At 36.8% G+C, this 20,347-nt stretch overlaps 1 protein-coding gene across 3 annotated transcripts in view; it reads right to left on the reverse strand.

Annotated features, from left to right (window-relative positions):
- Matcap2 (microtubule associated tyrosine carboxypeptidase 2) overlaps positions 1–16,603 on the reverse strand; it is a 44,845-nt gene extending 28,242 nt beyond the window's left edge. For 2 of the 3 annotated variants that reach the window (XM_027939685.3, XM_071614017.1), the window contains exons 1-2: positions 16,343–16,603; positions 5,552–6,246 (exon numbers count right to left, since the gene is read on the reverse strand). In XM_027939685.3, coding sequence (XP_027795486.2) covers positions 5,552–6,246; positions 16,343–16,367 — 720 coding nt within the window. In that variant the 5' untranslated portion in view covers positions 16,368–16,603. The remainder of the gene's footprint in view (positions 1–5,551; positions 6,247–16,342) is intronic. The other variant, XM_071614021.1, reaches the window with a different exon arrangement.
- Positions 16,604–20,347: the final 3,744 nt, after the last annotated feature.

Genomic DNA, 20,347 nt, shown 5'->3' on the forward strand with positions numbered 1-20,347 from the left:
CTGAAGCCAGCAAAAATACTTTGCCAATAATGCATTTTCTACAGCAGATGAGGATCAGGGTATAACAAAAAAAAAAAAGAAAGAAAGAAAGAAAGAAAAATATTTCAAAAAATCATATTCTACATATGTAGAACCCAGAAAATAAACCGATAACAGACACTGAGCCCTTCTTCAATAAATGTGAAAGCCAGACAAAAAAAGAAAATGTTGCTTGCAGCTTATTCCTTCCCTTAGAATTCTGGGTCCCCCCTTCTGCACTCTGTGTTGTCAGGGTGTTAGGTAGTCTGGATGGATACAAGGGTAAGTGGGAAAATGAAAATGTTACAACTACTACTGAGATTATTTATAAATAGCTTAGAATTGCAGATTATTTTTCATCACTTACAATGGAAAAAAACAGATATTCAAGCTGTTTGGTAGGAAAGACTGTTACATGAGAATGTACATGTTAGCTGAGTTTTTAGAGGCAAATCAACAAAGCCTTTCAATGAGGTCATACCTTCTTCCAAGAACATACAATCTGATTGGGGTTTTTCCATCTCTGATCTTTCTTGCTATTAGGTTAAAAAATGATCCCACTTTTCCAACCTCATGTACAAAAGTGACTATGGAACAAACTAAACTCAAAATAACCTTAAAACAAACAAACAAATGAAAAAAAAAAAAAAAAACCTTAAAACTTCAGAGTATCTGTGAAAGATTTGTGACTTGCTAAACAGAAAAATGGTGTCATTTAGGGAGAGGTATAAAGTAAAGAAACCTTGCTTTTTCTTCCCCTTCACTGTTTTGACAATTTGAAGTCTACAAAGATAAAATATTATTTCAAACAGGGGTGGAGGTATAGCTCAGTGATAGAGCACATGCTTAAAATACTATATCAATTCTGGTATAATTATAACTTAGCTTTAAAGAAATGTTACGTCAGCCAGGAATGATGGTACAGGACTATCATCCAAGCAACTTGGGAGGCTAAGGCAGGAGGATCACAAGTTCAAGGCCAGCCTCAGCAATTTAGCCAGGCCCTAAGCAAATTAGTGAGACCCTGTCTCAAAAGATAAAAAGGACTGTGGATGTAGCTCAGTGGTTAAGCCCCTCTGGGTTCAATCCCAGGCTTCTTATTTCCAAGTAAAAAAATTTTTCTATCAAAAAAGTAAAATGGCTGTGTGCAGTAAGTGGCACATGCTTTTAGTTCCAGCAACTTGGGAGCTTGACATACGAGGATCACAAATTCAAAGCCAGCCTCAGCAATTTATTGAGGCCCAAAACAAAATAAAATAATAAAAATAAAAAGGGCTGGATTTGTGGCTCAGTGATAAAGTACCTCTGGGTTCAATCCCTGGTACAAAGAAAACAACAACAACAACAATCTTGCTTTAGAGCATGATATATGATTCTATGTATACATTTATTATATATGTGTTTTAGTACAACAATGAATTATTTATTCCATTTATACTAGGTTCTAATAATTAGAAGTGGCAAAGTAGCAACTCAAGGGATAGATGTGGCTCACAAGATAATTTTCATTGGTTTGGATAGCCTATATTTGTTTAATTGAACTAGATGTCAACACTATGATTCAAGAGTTGTGGATTATTGTAAAGTAGTTTAAAAAGCTGGAAAACTTCATATAAAATTCAGGTCTCTACCTTTTTTTTTGAAAACCCTGAATATAAAATAACACTGAATCCAAACTGTGGCTCAAGTTAAATAACCATTGTCTGACTTCCAGTGTGCTACTATGTGCAGCCAGCCCCTTACTTACAATCATTTATGATCCCTGCACAGATACTATAGGATCTGAGTTTGTGACCCTAATCTATCATGACTATATAAAAAGTTTGCTCACTAGGAAGACAAAAATCAGAATTTATTTCCTAACATAACAGAGTTGGTCCATCTAGGTATTTACTTTGAATGTCTGAATTTTATAAATGAAATGCATTACTATGCCACAGAATGTTGTTATGTTGTTTTGGTACAGAAAAAAGCTGAGAATCAAAGTCCATCCCTTTTGATTTTCAATATTCCTGAGATTTTCCAATAACTCTTCCAAGTTATCCTCAACAGCACAGAACAATTAACTTCCATTAGCTTTAAGTAATAAAGGAAAAATTAGGAGACTATAATTATACAAGAAGAACAGTTGTTTTACTAACAGAGAATACATTAATATCGAATAATACCATAACTCTTAAATGATATGGTTATAATAAAAATGGGTTTTTTGAGAAACACCAAGCACATTTAAAAATAAAATGTTCCTGGAGTTTTCTTTCTCAACTCTCACTGAAACTACATAGTTTCATTCATGGACACATTTTTTTAGATATGTTACTCTTAGCATTCTACTCTTAGAAAGATGGTATGTTTGTATTCAGTAAAATTATGACTGACAAGGTTGGAAGCCCTGCTTGCTCTGAGGTATACAGTGCTCTTGCTTTTCCTATAACTGCTCTTCCCTCTCTGAAGATGCTTTATCTATCTTTCCACTTCAGATATCAGGTCTTTTGGAGTAATGGTAACCTGTAAACACCTAAGAACTAGCTATTCATGAAACAGCTGCTTTTTGTTGGCAATATCCTAGTATTAAGTTTCTGTTTCATTGAAGGAGAATAGATTGCCAGAGTCATGGGAGGATGCTCCTTGTTTATTCTTAAAGTATCCATTTTACTTGAGGTTACTATTGCTGCCAGCAGGTAGATAAGCAGGATTCAACAGACTCCACCTAGACTGATCTACAGTTCTTTAGCCCATGCTAGATGCCCTGTACCACCTCAAGGGTCTCAGTGCCTCCTACAGGGCCAACTGTCCAGAACGGGCAAAAAGCTGAGTCCTAAAACTCCTTGACAATGCTAAGACCAAATGGGATGGCAAAATCTGAATACTACCTTGGTTCCTCTCTGGTAGGCTACTGTTCTGCCTATTTGTACACTGAAGAGGACCACAGTCGTCCTCCAACAATAGACTCATTGCCTCATAGGAATCCAGATTATGAAACTCAAGAGACTATTAGCTGGCATTTGGCAAGGACATTTCTGAGTCCTGGAGACCAGCCTGAAGCTGCTGCTTTAGCTTCACAGCTGGGTAGGGGAAGGATGATGTCATAATCAATCAGATCCTGATATAGCAATTTAAGCATGTTTTTCCAGAGGCCTTGTTCAACAAATTTCTTTTATTTGATTGAAGTGGTTTCAAAAGTAGATCTGGCATTTGTTGAGAGCATTTCCTTAAAGGGGCATTTGAGGTACAAGCCAGGAAGGACCACTGGTACTACTTTGAAGTCTCATGCAATTCAAATACAGGTTTAATCTCCTGTAACTGCAATCAGGTTAAAATAGACTGTAAAGTCACAGGTCAAGTAGTGCCAATTCTTAATTTGTGAGGCTGCTGATATTTCCAAATTGCCTTTCAGGGAAATGAAAAGCATTCATTTTGATCTAATGGTGGTAAATTCTCTTTCCTGTCGAGAACCATCCGTGGGCTGTATGTGGACTACATCAGCATGGTAGCCAGTGAGGGGTAGATCTGGCATTAGAAACTTCCCTTGGCAGTCCCACCGGGATGGATCCCCCAAATGCAAGTGAACTCCTCCTCAGCTCTGCTAAGAGGTCTCACACAGCACCAGAGATGGGGAGACCTGCTGCAGTCACACAGCCTCTCAGAGATGGATGTAACCTGCCAAGATGCCAATCAATCTGCTGACTGCCAGACACCAGGAAGCAGGACTCCACCCCTGAAACCTTATTCCTGCCTTTAATGTACCCCCTTAAATAAACCACAGGAACCATTTTCTAATTGTCCAGCTCCAACTCAGACAGCTGTGTGGGCTGGGCCTATCAGGTGCTCCAGGCTCCCTTTAAAACTATTTTTTCTGACTCTGTCTTTTGTTCTTCACTAATTATTTCTGACTTATCTTCTCCGGTAGATTACATCCTCCACAGGCAGGAAGAAAGACCCCTTAGGGAGGCACCGGCTGCCTCCCCATACTTTTCAAATGAGCAGGGCTGGGTCTACCAGACTCCAAATTGGTAAATAAATCTCAGCCCATTTCTTTCAGCACTCAAGGAGAAGAAATTAAAAAGCATTTTTGTAATTATAAATTTTAAATTCACAAAAGCTCCATTTAATCAATTATAATTTACACACACACACACACACAAAATCATAAATAAATGACTGCCAAAAATAGGAGTAAATAGCAAAACTTTTTATTAGTATTTAAATGTGCCAAGCTCTATGTTAAATGCTATATATGCCTAAGCATTATCTCATTTAACCATCAAAATAACCTCTTTAAGCATTGTCTTTATTCTATCACATTCATTAGAAAAGTAGTAGAACCTAAATGTATAACTGCTATGTTAATCTGCCCTTGCCCATCCCAAAACAGTGCACATTAAAAAAAAAAAATGAATGCCAATGGAAAAATACATAAGCAGAAAAGATTTCTTCTAACACAGAAAGAAAAATTGCCTGCTTAAAATTATTTTAATCCTAAAATAAGCTTCAAATAATAGCTTCAAGGACTGGAGGTATAGCTCAGTGGTGGAGTACTTGCCTTGCTCTGGGTTCAATCCCCAGAACCCTTTTAAAAAAAGCAAAACCCAAAAGATAATGGCTTCAAAAGACTGGGCAGATTTCATGTTGTTTACAATAAAAAGGAAAAAAAAAACCCTGCTGACCAGAAGATCAAAGACTACAATGTTGTCAGCAAAAAACCTAAAATAGGGCAGGCACCACATGGAAATGGAATGATACAGGTTCACCTATTCTAGATACAGATTTTGCCTTTATGATCTCAAAACTATGCCCTGCAGGTAAACATCAGCCAATTTCTCCTCAAATACTTCAGTGAAATTTTGAAGTTTATTTCAGCTCTTAAAACACAATGCTATGCACTAAGGTCTAAATTGAACGATTTAGAAAGTATTATTCTTATCATTCATGTTATGATTTGCCAACCTTGAAGTTAATTTTTAAAATCTTATCTTTTTCTTCTTTAAATGAGTGCTTAAATATTTATTAGATGATGATTAATAATTTTAGTGAAGCTTTAATTAGTTTAGTGAAGCATTTTTCATAGGGAATAATCAAGTTAGGGTCTCCAAAACTGCCTACAAGAACCTAAGCAAATAGGGAATGAACTAGCTTAGCAGAACCAGAGATTTCATGATCCACCCGAGACATTAAAAAATTAACTAGAAACCAAAAACATGATGTGGGCTACCCAACACTTCTGTGTGGGCTGGATAATGGGTCACAAATTTGAAACTCCTAAACGAAAGCCTGGAACTATAATCTGAAGCTTTTTTCCAAATACAGTCGATTCCTGTTACAAAGAGTCTATATAATAGATTCTTTATAGATTTAAATTAGTACAAATTTGCTCACATATTGGCAATACCACTTACCTGGAGATTTGTCACATATCAAAATGTCCTGGGTAGAAGTTAATTATAACATGTAAGTATGGCTTGTTTTACTTATAAAATGATACGTAAGTGTTTTAACTACATAAAAATGAAATACTACTAAAGTGGCATTTTACCTGCTTAAGAAATCGGTTAGATGCGTTGCTGTGTTTGGCTAACACACTTGGCAGAGCAGGATTAGCATACTCAAACTGTGGATTGTAGGTATAGTCAGACTTGAAGAATCTCAGTTTCTCTTTCTCTAAGTTGGTAGGCTTTATAGCAGTCAATATGCAAAATTTTTTTCCAGAAAACTCATCTGCTTTTTCAAAGCTTCTACAGAACTGAGGCTGCTGCTTTGGCTTTGGAAGAGCGGAGAAATGGCGTCGCCTGACCTTGCTTTTTGGTTTAGGTGGCAGTATTATGCTGTTCCCTGTAACAGAGATATCATGTGTAAACTTTACAGGACTTGACACTGACTTAGTGACAAAAACAGTAGGCTGCCTCTCCAGGCAGTACCAAGTACCACTGCTTGCCACAGGCACTGGGGTTTTCGTCCTGCAAGGATCTTTACTATGAGGGGAGCTAGGAGATTTGCTGGGTTTTCTACATCTTTTGGAGTAGGTGGACGAAGACTGTTTTTGTAAATGATGTTTTCTCTCCTCCTTGCTTTGTAGTAGGACATTGTAACTACTGGTTCCAGTTGTGAAAATGTCCTTTAGTATTCCAGCAGGTAAATGTGAAAGGCTTCTTTTGCTGTCAATGATCAATGAATCTTCTGCATTTAGAATAGACTTCTTGGCGAGTTCTTGCTCAGGCCAGTGAAGCTTTTCTGTGTTAATAAACAAAACCAAAAAAGAAATAACAAAGATGCCAGATGAAGCAAATTGAATATTATACAAAAAGTCTTCTGAAAGTTCTGTAAACCTTATGTTTTACAATAATCTTTAGAAAAGATATTTTAAATAATAAGAATATATATTATAAACACTGTCACTTCTCTTCCCTTAGTGTATATATGTTAAATTATCCATAAAAATCCTCAGTTTCAAACCATTGAGATGACCAAGGTCAAATATAGCTGTGAGATAATACACATAAATAATCTGCATTCTCTACCAAAGAATGTGAGTTTTATAGAAAGGATGTAGTATTATTAATATCAAAGTAAACTCCAAGGTTCTTTCAAAGTTAATTTAGTCTTGAAATTTGGAACTATATATAAAAGTAGCCATCTACAGATGGACAACATGCCTTATTTACCTTGAAAAAAATAAGATTAAAGGGATGATATGTCTATCTTCAAGCATGTTTTAATAATGTTCAACATTAATAATTGGTTAATTTTCTTAATAATTCTAAACTGTAGCTTAAGGATTTTTAGCAAATTTAAAAAACAATTACTATTCAAAGGGTTTCAGTGTATTCAGTTGCAAATTAACTTAAAGGGGGCAGCTTTGTCTTTAAATCTCACAAGCACTTTAAATAGATAAGGATTATTTATATACTGATGCTCATGCACTGATATAAAACTGTGTTTATGTGTATTCTTTCATTCAACAAATTTATAAAACTCTACTAACTGGCACATGGTGTAGGGAACCCCCTTTCTCCATAGAAAAGTCTTAACTGGGCTTCTCCAGAAATCTTCACCATGGCTGATTTTAGGACTGTCGGCAAAAGAGTCTCTACAAAAGAGTTCAATGTAGATAAACTTCCAATTTTCGTGTTGCCCTGTTTTGCCACTGGCCGGGAAGAAATCCGCACTCCAGGTGCTGGACACCCCCTTACTAGTTTTTCACAAACATGTATCCATTATAGTAGTTTGTAGAAATATGTAAACAAGGCCTCCGGCCCTGAGTTGGGGCTTCACAGAGATGTCTACATTTCTAACATAAGAAAAGTTACCAATTGGGCTCCATGGTAACAGCTGGCAGGGAGAGGAAAGAAAGGGGAGAAGGTGGTCTTCCCTTCTCAGGTGCTGTCCTTGAAGAGTTAACTTGCCCAGAACACTGAAAGAAAAAAACTGCTTTTAAGTTAACTTCTGCAGACTGTGAATTTCTGAGCCCCTCCCCTTACATGCTGGGTATAAAATCTGAAACTACCTGAACTTGGAGTTCAGGGGATTGATTAATTACAGCAAAAGCTGTACCCTCTGAACCTGGCTGCAGCCAAATAAAACTGTTTCCTGCTGTCCTCGGTGCCCTGCTTTGTCTGTCTCCACAACAATGGTTCTGGATAATTGGCATGTCCATATAAATACATTGTTCCTGCCTACATGTGAGGCAAGTTCTCTACTACTGAAATATATCCTCAGTCCTTCCAGTCATCTTCTAATCTCTGAACACAAAGCACTCCTATAAAGTTTTGATTAATAATACAATGTAGTACATGATTAAAGGTGGGAAACAAGAGATAGCAACAATAATCCAGAATTCAAGAAGTAAAGAGAGCAATGTGAGAATAACCAGATTACGTTCAGGTAGGAACCTAACCTGATTCTTTTAGTCAGCTTTTTCACTGCTGTGACTAAAAGACCCGAAAAGAGCAATTTTTTAAAAAATATTTTTTAGTTGTAGTTGCACACAATACCTTTATTTATATGTGGTGCTGAGGATAAACCCAGGGCCTCGCACATGCTAGGCAAGCATTTTACCACTGAGCCACAACCCCAGCCCACTGACAAGAGCAATTTTAAGGGGAGAAAGTGTATTTGGAGGCTCACAGTTTCAGAGGTCTCAGTCCATAGACAACCAGCTCCATTCCGCCGGGCTCAAAGGAAGGCTGAACATCATGGTGGAAGAGTGTGGCAGATGGAAGTGGCTTACATGATGATCAGAATTCCACTTGCCAGATACAAAATATATATCCCAAAGGCAAAGGCAAAAGCATGCCCCAATGCCCACCTCCTCCAGCCATACTCTACCCACCTTCAGTTACCACTCATTCAGTTAATCCCTATCAGGGGATCAACTCACTAACTGGGTTAAGACTCTCATAACCCAATCATTTCACCTCTGAACATTCCTACATTGTCTCACTCATGAGCTTTTTGGGGACACCTCACTCCAAACCATAACAGATTTGAAGGACTTTCAAACTCACTTCTAAACTCTTAAACCCAGCTCATCTGAAGAAGACTCCTGTGTTCAAGTCCTGTTAATAAGTGTTCACTAAATAAATAATTATATGACCCTAAGCATGCCACTCTCCAACATTCTGGATATAGAGGTAGATATTTATTGTTCTGGAACCATTCTATTTCTATGAGAAGAGCACTGCAAAAGTAGAAAGGTAGCAAGAAAGATCCTAATCCACTAGTTCTCAACTCAGGGTTACTCCCTATTAGGGAACATGTGGCAATGCCTAGAGACATTCTGGTTGTCATACTGGGAAGGGGCTACTGGCATCTTATGGATAGGGTCATATTAAAGGTGGATTGTGCAACAAGGTCAATCAAAAAACGTTAAAAGATTATATCTGCCAAACAAAACCAAAAACAGGACAAATAAAATTTTCACCACAAGACGGGAGATCCCAGTTTATTAGCAATTTCAGACTTAAGTATTGCTAACTGATAGTCAAAACTGGCAAGGCAAATAAGCTAAGGAACATCAGGACACAAGCTGTAGCCGAAATGCCCCAGAACAATGTCAGTTTCCCTAAAAGGGCACCACAAGTTTAGGAAACAAGAGATGATAATGAAAGGGATGGATACTGAAATGGACACCAAAAGAGAATGATGAGAACTCAGATAAGAATAAAGGTTATCAGAAGTCTAGAGAGGTAGGGTATGAATGTGGAGCAGCCAAAAAATTGAAAGGGAGGTAGTCAGGTTCTTTTCTTATCATCTCCATAATGAAATTAAAACCAATAAATAAAATTACTCTGAGGAAGTTCTATTCTGATGGTTCATTACTGATGTTGTGCTGATTTTTAAAAATAATTCACTATTAAAATTGTTTGGGGCTGGGGTTGTGGCTCAGTAGTAGAGCACTTGCCTCGCACGTGCAAGGCCCTAGGTTTGATCCTCAGTACCACATAAAAATAAATAAAATAAAAAGGTATTTTAAAAAAAAGAAAATTGTTTATTTGGTTCTGAAGACTTGGTAGCTTTATGACCAAAGACCTGATTTCATTGCGTACTTCTGTTTTGTCATAAAGTATCAGTAACCTCCAAATTCATAATTCTGTTCCACTTCAAGTAACCTTCATGTTTAAAATTAAAAAAAAAAAAAAAGTACTAAACTACCTGCCAAAACCCTGGAGGAAGGATGAGAGGGTGGTAGAGGGGTGCCTGACAGAACCACTCTCCCTAGGAATTGTGGCATTCAGTTCACTTGCTAATGATCTACTGAGAGGCTTAGCATCCATCCTTTGGAAGCCCCATCTGCTCCTGAGTAGTTTGAACGCCAGCATGAATTTATTTAACAAATGCCAATCCTGCCAAATGTTGGATATTCCATGAAGTTTGTAAAAGTGGGACACATGGTCCTTCATGTAACTCATACAAGACAGATATAATTTCTCAAAGTCACACTAATTGTTTTTCAGTTGTATTATTATCTAAAATACTGTTTTTATAATTTTAAATAGTACTTTTTATTTTGTGAAAAAAGACTTCCGAACATGCATAAAAAGATAATAAATGGCTTATTAATATTTCTGGTTGTCTACAAATTTATTAAGGAACTCCTTTTTCCTGAGAAAACTTTTTAAAGCCTAAAGCAGAATTCTTTGGAGGAAGAACAAGTCATTTTCCCCCCAAAAGTAATAAGAATAATTAAAAATCATAATATCTCATATTAAAGGTAGACATTATATACTTTCACACACAGAGCCATCAGCAATCTGGTTCATTAAAATCTTGGAGTGAATCATTTCTGATCAAAGAAAATCATTCATCCCAACTTGGTTTCCCACACTAAAAAAAAAGGGTAAATAATATTACTTTAAATTAATACTCAGTATTTTATATCCAGAAGTAAGTGGATACTGAAATTACCAACACAATGAAAGCTTAATATGTATCTAGAACAGGAGAAAAGGATACCAGAATTCCTGGCTTCCATTCCCAGCTATTTCAATGACCTATTTGTAATATTAGCCTATTCATTAAGCCGATCAGTGCCTCCTGTTCCTCATCTAGAAGAATAAGGGAGAAGGGGAACACTGCTCACTAAACTTCGTGTTTTACAACTCCAAATAGCTGAGGTTTCACAGTGATTATGAACTCCCTGTCTAAAAAGGTAGACCCAAAGCCCACTGGAAAAACACTAGTAAACAAATTCTGACCTGTAAAAACAATTTCTTTCAACCATGGCCTTGCACATGCTAAGCAGGCACTTCACCACTGAGCTACACACTCAACCTTAAAAGGCAATTTCATATGGTTCACTAATACTTAATGAAACCTGAGAACCTGGAATAAATTTTACACCATAAAACAATAGTTAATTTGATCACAAACAGAAGGGCTAAACAAAACTAAATAATCTCTGAATAAGATAAAACCCTAATTATATCAAGTATTTCTTTCTTTCTTTTTTTAGTTGTAGATGGACACAATACTTTTATTTATTTTCATGTGCTGCTAAGGATCGAACCCAGTGCCCCACACTTTCGAGGCCAGCGCTCCACCACTGAGCCACATTCCCAGCCCCTAATTTTATCAAGTATTTCATCACTTAAACTCAAATAATCTATTAACTATTAAAGTAGATGCCAGGGATGGAGGTGCATGCCTATAATCCCAGCAAGTCTGGAGGCTAAAGCAGGAGGATCACAACTTCAAAGCCAGTCTCAGCAATTTAGTGAGGCCCTAATCCATTTAACAAGACCCAGTCTCAAAAAAAAAAAAAAGGGATGGGATGTGGCTCAATGGTTAAGTGTCCCTAGGATCAACCCCCAGTATCAAAACAACAACAACAAAAACCCAAAAAAAACCCAAAATAGTAGAAAGAATGAATAACTTGTGATACATGCATACAACAGAATATTACATAGTAATAAAATATGTGTTGTTGCAAGCAAGCAGCAAAGTGGGTGAATCTCAGATAAGATTGGGTAAAGATAGCCATGCCAATGTACAATTTCATTTATATGTAGTTTAGAAACAGCAGAACTAACTTGTGATATTAGAAGTCAGAATAGTGGTTACTTTTTGAGGGTGGGGTACTGGGAGGAGGTACGGAGGAGCCTACTGGGTGCTGGAAAGGTTCTACATCTTGTTCTGGACAATGGTTACACATCTACAAATTCATTAGACTGCACATTTAAAACTTGTGAAATTTAGCATATATAAATTACACCTTTTTGTGTGTGTGTGTGCTGGGGATCAAACCAAGGGCCTCGTGCATGCAAGGCAAGTTCTCTACTAAGCTACACCCCCAGCCCTATGTTTTTTAAAACATATTTTAAAAATCAGTACCTTTAAAAACATATTTATTGTTCAACTTGCCTATATTATAGCAGATAATCTATTGACTTTAATACTTCTATAATTCAATAGCACCCAGTCAGCTACTAAGGAAAAATAGAAGAAATACACTGCTAATATCACTCAGGAATTCAGAAACTTTACTGTATCTCAGATTCCTAAAAATTCCACAGAAGCAGCACTTCAGTGTTATTCTATTACTAACAATCTTACAATGTGACACTGTTGTTTTGGGGTCGAAAATTATAGTGTTATGTATTTACAGTTAGAAATATTGTAAATTCTATAAATACAGTATTTCATACCTTGATGACCAGGTTAAGAACAAGCATTGTACATCCTCTGTGCTAGAAGCAAACTCTCCCATGACTTTCTATCTGGGATGAAGATAAAACTCCTATGGTCTATGAGGCCACTAGATCCCTCTGCAGTCTCATCTCACATAACATCCCTCCTTAACCTCTACATTCCAGCCCCCTCTCACATTGTCAATCTCTCATCTTACCATCCTCTCTATAGATACAGTAGCTCTTTAGTTTAAATAGCACTGGGTCATGAAGTCTTTGACTTTTTCATTTCAGATTTTCATAGCACCTTTTATCTCTCCCTTGAAGTAATTGCCACGACTGCATTTTCGCATTTGTTGCGTGAGGGCCTCCCCCAACAATAAAATTTTAAACTCTTATTACAGCATACATTTGTGTTTGTTTTTGCTTACTCATTACCCTTTTTATGAAAAAGTGGCCAGAGAGGTAGCCTAGGGGAAGAGAACACTTAAGAGGAAAGAAAAGGTAGAAAATTTGGTTGCCTGAAAATGGAAGAATAAAAAAATCATTCCAGAAAGGTATAAGAAAGGGAAACAATTGGTGAGGGTAGAGACTATTGTAGGACAAAAAGAAGATACATGCCTAGGTGTATTCACCCTGTATGGTTAAACACTGGCCTTCAGAAGCCCTCTATCACAAGGTACAGTAGCACATACCTGTGATCCCAGAGATTCGGGAGGCTAAGGCAGGAGTATTGCAAGTTCAAAGCCAGCTTCAGCAATTTAGTGAGACCCTAAGCAACTTAGTAACACCCCGTCTCAAAATCAAAATAAAAAGGACTGGGGATATAGCTCAGTAGCAAAGTATCCTTGAGCTCAATCCCCTATACCAATACAGAAAATTTTATCTCCAGTATTTTTAAACAATCACCTTTGTTACAAAAGGGCTTCATTTCCAGATGACTCGTCAATCACTTGTCATATTACACAAAATAAGGTCAGCTGAATATTACAAATTAATATAATCTTGTATTATATGGCTTTTGACAGCATTTTGTTACTCAATGATTGTGCTATATATCTTCTTTTCTATTTTGATTTGTTTTTGGTTTTGTTCAAAATCAAATGTGCTAGGATCAAACCCAGTGCCTCAAGCATATGTTCTACCACTAGCTTCACTTCCAGCCCTTCTCTTCCATTTTGAAAACAATAAATATATACTTAAGTATATATTTATATATATATACTTTATATATATATATATACTTAATATAATATGTATATACTTATATAGTTTTCCAAGCAAATATTGTAATTTACATATTTGCTGGTGATAGAACTCAACACCTTGAGTAAATTAACAAATAATGTAACACTGATGATAAAATGAGATTCTGATGCTGGATTTTGTAGCTTAAACCAGTGTAGTCATTGTAACAGTGTGCTGATTTTCCTAGTGGTTCAGAATATGGTCTTTGGAATGAAGTTTGCCTGATTAAAATCTTGGCTCAGCTTATTAGGGGCTGTGACCTTGACAAAGTTACTTAATTTATTTGTGCTAGTAATACATACTTCATAGTATTGGTGTGAGGACTTTAAAAAATACATGTTTAGTGCGAGAACAGTGCTGGATTATAGGAAACAGCCTTGGTTCACTATTATTATGGTTATTATATTCAATATTATCTTCAGCTCCTATAGAAATACTCCATGGAATAGTTAAGTGGGGAAATATTTGGACTCATTAAATTTGTATTTCCAAAGTGAATTTAATATTACTATAAAGTAATTAATTTTACATTTTAGAATCAACATTTTAGTGGTTTTAGTATAATAAATTCTCTTCATTAAACGGATATGAGAGCGCAAAGAGACCCTTTCAGACTTGATTCCATCTTCAAATAGCATAAATAGTATATACATCTTATTTGTCTTATTCCTGTAGATGCAGTTCCACCAAGATGTTATATTTAGATTATATTAAATCATGACTGTGTCAGAAGTGGATAAGACATTAAATGAAAGTAATTTCTAAAACACTAAATTGTTTCAGACCTGAAATATAAAACAACCAGTTTGTTCTACAGTTATTGCTATTTTAAAGCTGAATAAAGGAAATAAATTTCCACCAGTATTCATAATCACAATAGATCAAGTTCTGCTAACTAGAAGAACATGGGCATCTGAGATATCAATGAGTAGCAAGGGAATAGGGAAGAGGAGGGCATTTTTTTTTTTTTTTTTTAGCTAAAACATCTTCATGAAGTTTCTGATTTTTTAAAATTAGGTTTTCCATTTCAATGAAATGCTGAGTGCAGGGCTCTAGAATCATTTTAATTAGTCAAGTACTATAGAGAAGAAATGCAGAAACTAGTTTGAAAAATGACTCGGTGTGTTAATTTGAAAGGGACTATAAATTTCAGGCTTGCACATTCTCAAATGGCTGTTTTAAGTTTTATTATACTATAGAAATTACCTGCCAAACTATCTATATCAGGGTATGAAACACACAAGAGTTGCTTTTTAAATTGTGCAGAGAATTAAGCTAACAGGGGTGGCTCTACTATATTATAAAGGATCTCTCCTCAAACTTCCAACTTCACTTACTGAAGTATCAGGAGATCCATTTTGCATTGCAGACCAGATTAGAATACCAATTTTCTAATAATAATAATTTTATTTTTCTATTAACAGCTTATTCTTGGGCTTTTAGGTTTTTTCCTTCTTTTTTTTTAATAGTACCAGAGATTGAACCCAGAGGCTATTTACCACTAAGCAATATCCCCAGCCCTTTTTTTAAAATCCTTTTTTTTTTTTTTTTTTTTGGTGGTGGTTGGAATTATAAGAGTGTGCCACTGTCTTTAATAATACTAATATTATTTTAATCATATTCTGTCTATAATGATTGTTATGCTTTGGAGAAAATGATTTTAATCAATGTAGTTTCTAATCTGAATAACTTTCATTGTGATAGAATCTATATTTTCCTCCAAGGCAGTAGTTCTCAATTTTGCCCCTCAGGGAACATGTGGTAATATGCGGACACATTTTTGGTTGTTACAACTCTATATGCCTGTGGAGGAGAGAGAGAACAATCCTCTACAACAAAGATTTTTCTTGTACAATGTCAATAGTGCTGAGGTTGAAAACCTTGGTCCACAACATAAACGAAGGGGGTTTTTAAGTAACTTTCTACATTATGTTTTAATAAAGCAAATCACATTTAAAAAAAAATCTAATGCAAATTTCACTAGCCTCATATCTTAGCTCCTGTAACTGTCTATGCTTCCTGTCAACATAACAATGATATAAATTGCAGCAATATCATGACTGCATCAAAATCAGCTCTATATTTTATAACACTGAATATTAAATTAAGTAGTATAAAATTAAGATCATAAATATTTTCACTGGAAAGGAATTCAGTTTTTCAACTAAAAAACTCACAGAAAAAGATGACTAGGTACTGCAATGCCTTAAAGTTAAAAATTCTGGCCTTATTTTGATACCAGTTTGGGGATTAAGTATTTCTCTTTACTATGTAATTCATCATGAGACCTGTCTTGCTTGCAGAAATGTTTTCTTGCAGAATCAAATGCTAGTGAAATGACCTAAGAAATTATTTTAATGCTATGAAACTCTGTTAAAATGGCTAATCTGTATAGCTATTTAAAAATAATCAATGGCAAGTAAACTTTTAGGCCTGGAACCTAAACACCAAGCTTTATGCTTATTAATAATATGGACTCAAAACATTCTCAGCGTTTAAAAAATAAAAATAAACAAAAATAAACCCAGTATACTTCTGAAATATACCGATGTATTCTTTTGCTTAGCTCTGATTTTTCTGAACATTCTAGAAAATTATAAAGCCTAATTATACATTAGTATGCTTTGGAATAGGATTAAACAATACTTAGGCTGTACATCTGTAGGACAAGTAACTGGTCTATTACATTAGATTCCACGGTTTGTGCTTACTGATTATAAGTGACAAAAGGAAATGGGCCCGTTTTCTGGTTTCACTCCACTTGTGTAGAGCGAGCTCCTCCTGTCCGCACTGTTCTGGGCGCGGGCTCCAGTCGCTGCACCGCGAGCCGAGCCCACATCCTACAGTTACCTCGCACCCAGACAGCCTGGACCCCGACAAGCCGTGCCTTCGGTGCCTGGACGGGCAGTGGCCGACCGCGCCAGCACCCAGGATTGGCGCTGCCCTGCACTCACCCGTCACGCGAATGGACTCAAGCATCGTCCCACCGAGGCCGGGGACCTCCACCGGTCCGGGCCTCAGCGGCGGAGGCGCGCAAGAGGTTGTTTTCAGCGACCAGGAGTGGGATAAGACTGTATGGGAAGACGAAAACGTGCGGACACAGGGCAGCGAGTAGCGCTACCTCCGACCGCAAGGACTGGAAGGTGCACTCGGCGGTTCTACAGTGGCAGCGGCTGTCGGAACCCGCCACCATGACGTCGCACCTCCCCCAGTTGCTAGGAAACGTTCCCCGCGGTCCGCGCATACTGCGCTTCACCGAGCCTGCGCGCCTCTTGGGGCGCTGGTGAGACAGAGGCCAGGCTCTCCGGGAGTGAGAGAAAAGGCAACTACAACTCCCGGTGCGCACAGCGCAGGCCCGCGTCGCGAGGGGTGACGAGCGATGCCTGCGACCGAGTCTCTGGCCAATAGGATGCAAGCATTTTGACGGATTGTTCCCCAAGGAAGTTCGCAGTTCAAGGAAGCTTAACTCCGTGATGACTCCTAGATAACGGTAGCTGATATCAGCCCTGTGAATTGCAAATTCAATCTCCTCTGCCCTTCAAGTTAATTTACATGGCGTGAGAAAACTGAAACAACTGGTAAGAATGAAGATGCAAGAGGTTCAAAAACATCCAGTTCACAGTACTCCAGCATACTTGTCCTCAATACCAATTTTAACTTGTGATTGTGCAATTGATGGGACTGGATGTTACTCTTCAGTTTATTACAATGGCCTTTCTTACCTACAGGGGATACTTTCCCAGACCCCCAGTGGTTGGTTACCTGAAACCATGGATAACACCAAACTATATACTGTTCTTTTCCTGTACACACACACACACACACACACACACACACACACAACATACATATGGGATGCAGTTTACAAATTGAGCAAGTAAGAGATTAATATCAAGAACTAGTAATTTAATAGAACAATGTAACAAAATTGCAAACATCACTATTTAAATAAGTTAAATAAGGGTTACATGAACACAAGCACTGCAATACCAAGAAGGTGATCTGATAACCAAAACAGCTACCAATGGGTGGGTAGTGTATTCAGCATGGATCTGCTGGATAAAGGAATGTTTCATATGATTTAAAACATAAATTAATTTCTGGAATTTTCCATTTAATGTTTTCAGATTTCAGTAGACCACAGGAAACTCAAACTGTGGAAAGTAAAACAGTGGATAAGAGGACTGCATTCATTTTAACCTTAAGGAATGTGAAATTTTAATCTTCTTTTCTTGTGGTACCAGGAATTGGACTTATTGGTGTTCTACCACTGAACTACATCTTCAGCCTTTTAAATTTTTATTTTGAGACAGTATCTCACTCAGTTTAGTAGGCTGACCTGGAATTTGACTAACCTCCTGAGTTAGTCAAGAGGGATTGCAGGCATGTGCCACCATGCCTGGTAGAAAGTCTTTTATAGTAGTTGTACAAAATATGAAGACTGTACCATTCAATGAACATTTTTTGAGAGACTAATGTGTGCAGGATTCTGTGCCAGGTTTTGAGGAACATCAAGGGAAATGAAAAGCCTGGCCAAGCTTACAGTCATGAGGAGCTAAGAAGATAGTGCTGGTAGTTGATATTCAGAGAACCACAGTTTTTCTTTGCCTTTCCTCAAGATTAAGGTAGGATTTGAAAATAATTGAGGTGTTTCAAACTCAGGAACAAAAGGAATTTCAGTATCAGGAGTGAGATACTCTCAGAATTACAGAATTTGTGAGAGTTTTTTTTCATTACTTAGGAAAGAATAGTGAAAATTTAATTGTATCACAAATATGGGATAACCTCAAATCCTATTCTGTCAGGGACAAAAACATGAATTTTATATCCAGAATACATCCAGAATCCATCTACTTGCTACCACTCTGCTTCAAACCAGGAGCATCTCTGACCTGGATTCTAGTTAGAACTTCTGAGATGATCTCCCTATCCCACCTTACCCTTTTTAACTCTATATTCTCAAACCCCAGTGACCAGAGGGGCTTTGGTCAAAAGTAAGATTCTGTCACTCCTCTGCTCAAAACCCTTCAAAGTCTTTGAAGTCCTTTGTGACCTAGCCTCCAGTCATCTCTTTGATCTCCACCTCCAGTACTCTTCCCAGCCCTCTCGTTCATACTCCTCAACTATATCAGGCACTGTTTCACTTGGAGGTTTTGTAACATGGGATTTTTCCTGCCTGGGATGCTCTTCCCACAGCTATCTACAGGACTAGCTCCCACACTTCCTTCAGAACTTAATCCAAATATCATCATTCCGTGAGGACTTTTCTGGACACTCTATTTACAATTCAACATCTTTCTGATATTTTGTATTACCTTTTTCTGCTTTATTTTTTCTTTGGCACTTGCTTAACATTATCTAATTTATTGTATCTTTTACTGGTATATCTTGATTATCATCCATATCCATTCCTAGAATAAAATTATCACAAGTTCAATGATTGATTGATAGATTTTTGGTCTCCCATTCTAGTACTAATCAGGCCTGACCCTTCTTAGCTTCTGAAGTCAGATGAGATCAAGCAAGTTCAGGGTGGTATGGCCATAAACTAATTGATAGATTTTGTATGCTGGGGACTGAACTCAGGACCTCATGCAGAAGTGCAGTGATTTTTGTTTGTTCAGCGCTGTATTCCCTGCCTGGCACATAGTAGATAGTCAAATATTTGTGAATCAATGAATAAGTGGACAATAGAAAGTGTATGCATTGTCAATGAAAACTCAAACAAAATAAGAGTGATATCAAACATTCCTGTGGATGAAAAAAGTCTGCTTTGAGGTAAAGCACTTACTTTAGTAACAAGCAATGAATCCTTAGCATTTACATGAACTGTTATTCTTGCAACATACAGCCTTAGGCAAAGGGTTGTAAATGAACAGTGCTGCCAGCTTCCTTATACGCTTAAAACACTAAAACTTGTTTTTCCAAATTTGTTATAAATATCTCTATTATCTTTCATATTTCTAGCTTTTAAAAATCACTGAAGTTTTTTTTTTGCCTTTGTTGTTTCCTGTTAAATATTTTTCTTGGTCTTTTATAACTTCATTATTATTGTCAGTTAAAAGTTTATAAGAATGGCCAGGTGTGGTGGCACATACCTGTAATCCCACTGACACCGGAGGCTGAGACAGGAGGATCTCGAGTTCAAAGCTAGCTTCAGCAATGGTGATGCACTAAGCAACTCAGTGAGACCCTGTCGCTAAATAATACAAAATAGGGCTGGACATGTGGCTCAGTGGTCTAATGCCTCTGAGTTCAATCCCTGGTACCCCACCCCCCCAAAAGAAAACATATATAAAAAAAGATTTATAAGAATGTTTGTACTTCTGATTATACAGAGAAAAGTTACTGATTTTTACATCCATCAGATATAGCCACATGATCAAATTCTTATTAAACAGTTTAAGTAGGGTCTCATGAACTTTCTATACTATTTTAATTTCCAACATTTACATAAATTATTCAGTTTGGGGGCTCTTTTTTCACTTAGCAAATATTTCAATGTTGGATGATGATACAAAGTGTGCCTTACCTTTGCTTCAGATCTTTAATTCAGACTTAATTAAAATGACATTCATAGGATCTACCCTTTAATATGCTGTTTGGTTTTTTTGTAAGTAGTCTTGATTAAAAACTTGATAAAGTTTGGGAAAGTACATTTAATCCTTTGTGAATATTGTCAAATGTCCTTTGGGCATTTTTGATAGAACTGTACAATTCCTCTCCTATAAATTATTTACATAATGAACTACCAATATATTTTTAAAAGAAAAAAAATCACTGAAGTTTAAGAACAATTTCTCAAAAAGAGCCTCCTAAAGGATTTTACCAAGTCAGTGGTATGTGCAGAGAGTTCACTCTGTATGCTTTTACCAAAGTGCCTAATCATATTGTCAAATATATATATATATATATATATATATATATATATATATATATATATATATATACACACACAT

This window comes from Marmota flaviventris, chromosome 1 (assembly GCF_047511675.1).
Source record: "Marmota flaviventris isolate mMarFla1 chromosome 1, mMarFla1.hap1, whole genome shotgun sequence".
In the NCBI taxonomy this organism is placed as follows: domain Eukaryota; kingdom Metazoa; phylum Chordata; class Mammalia; order Rodentia; family Sciuridae; genus Marmota; species Marmota flaviventris.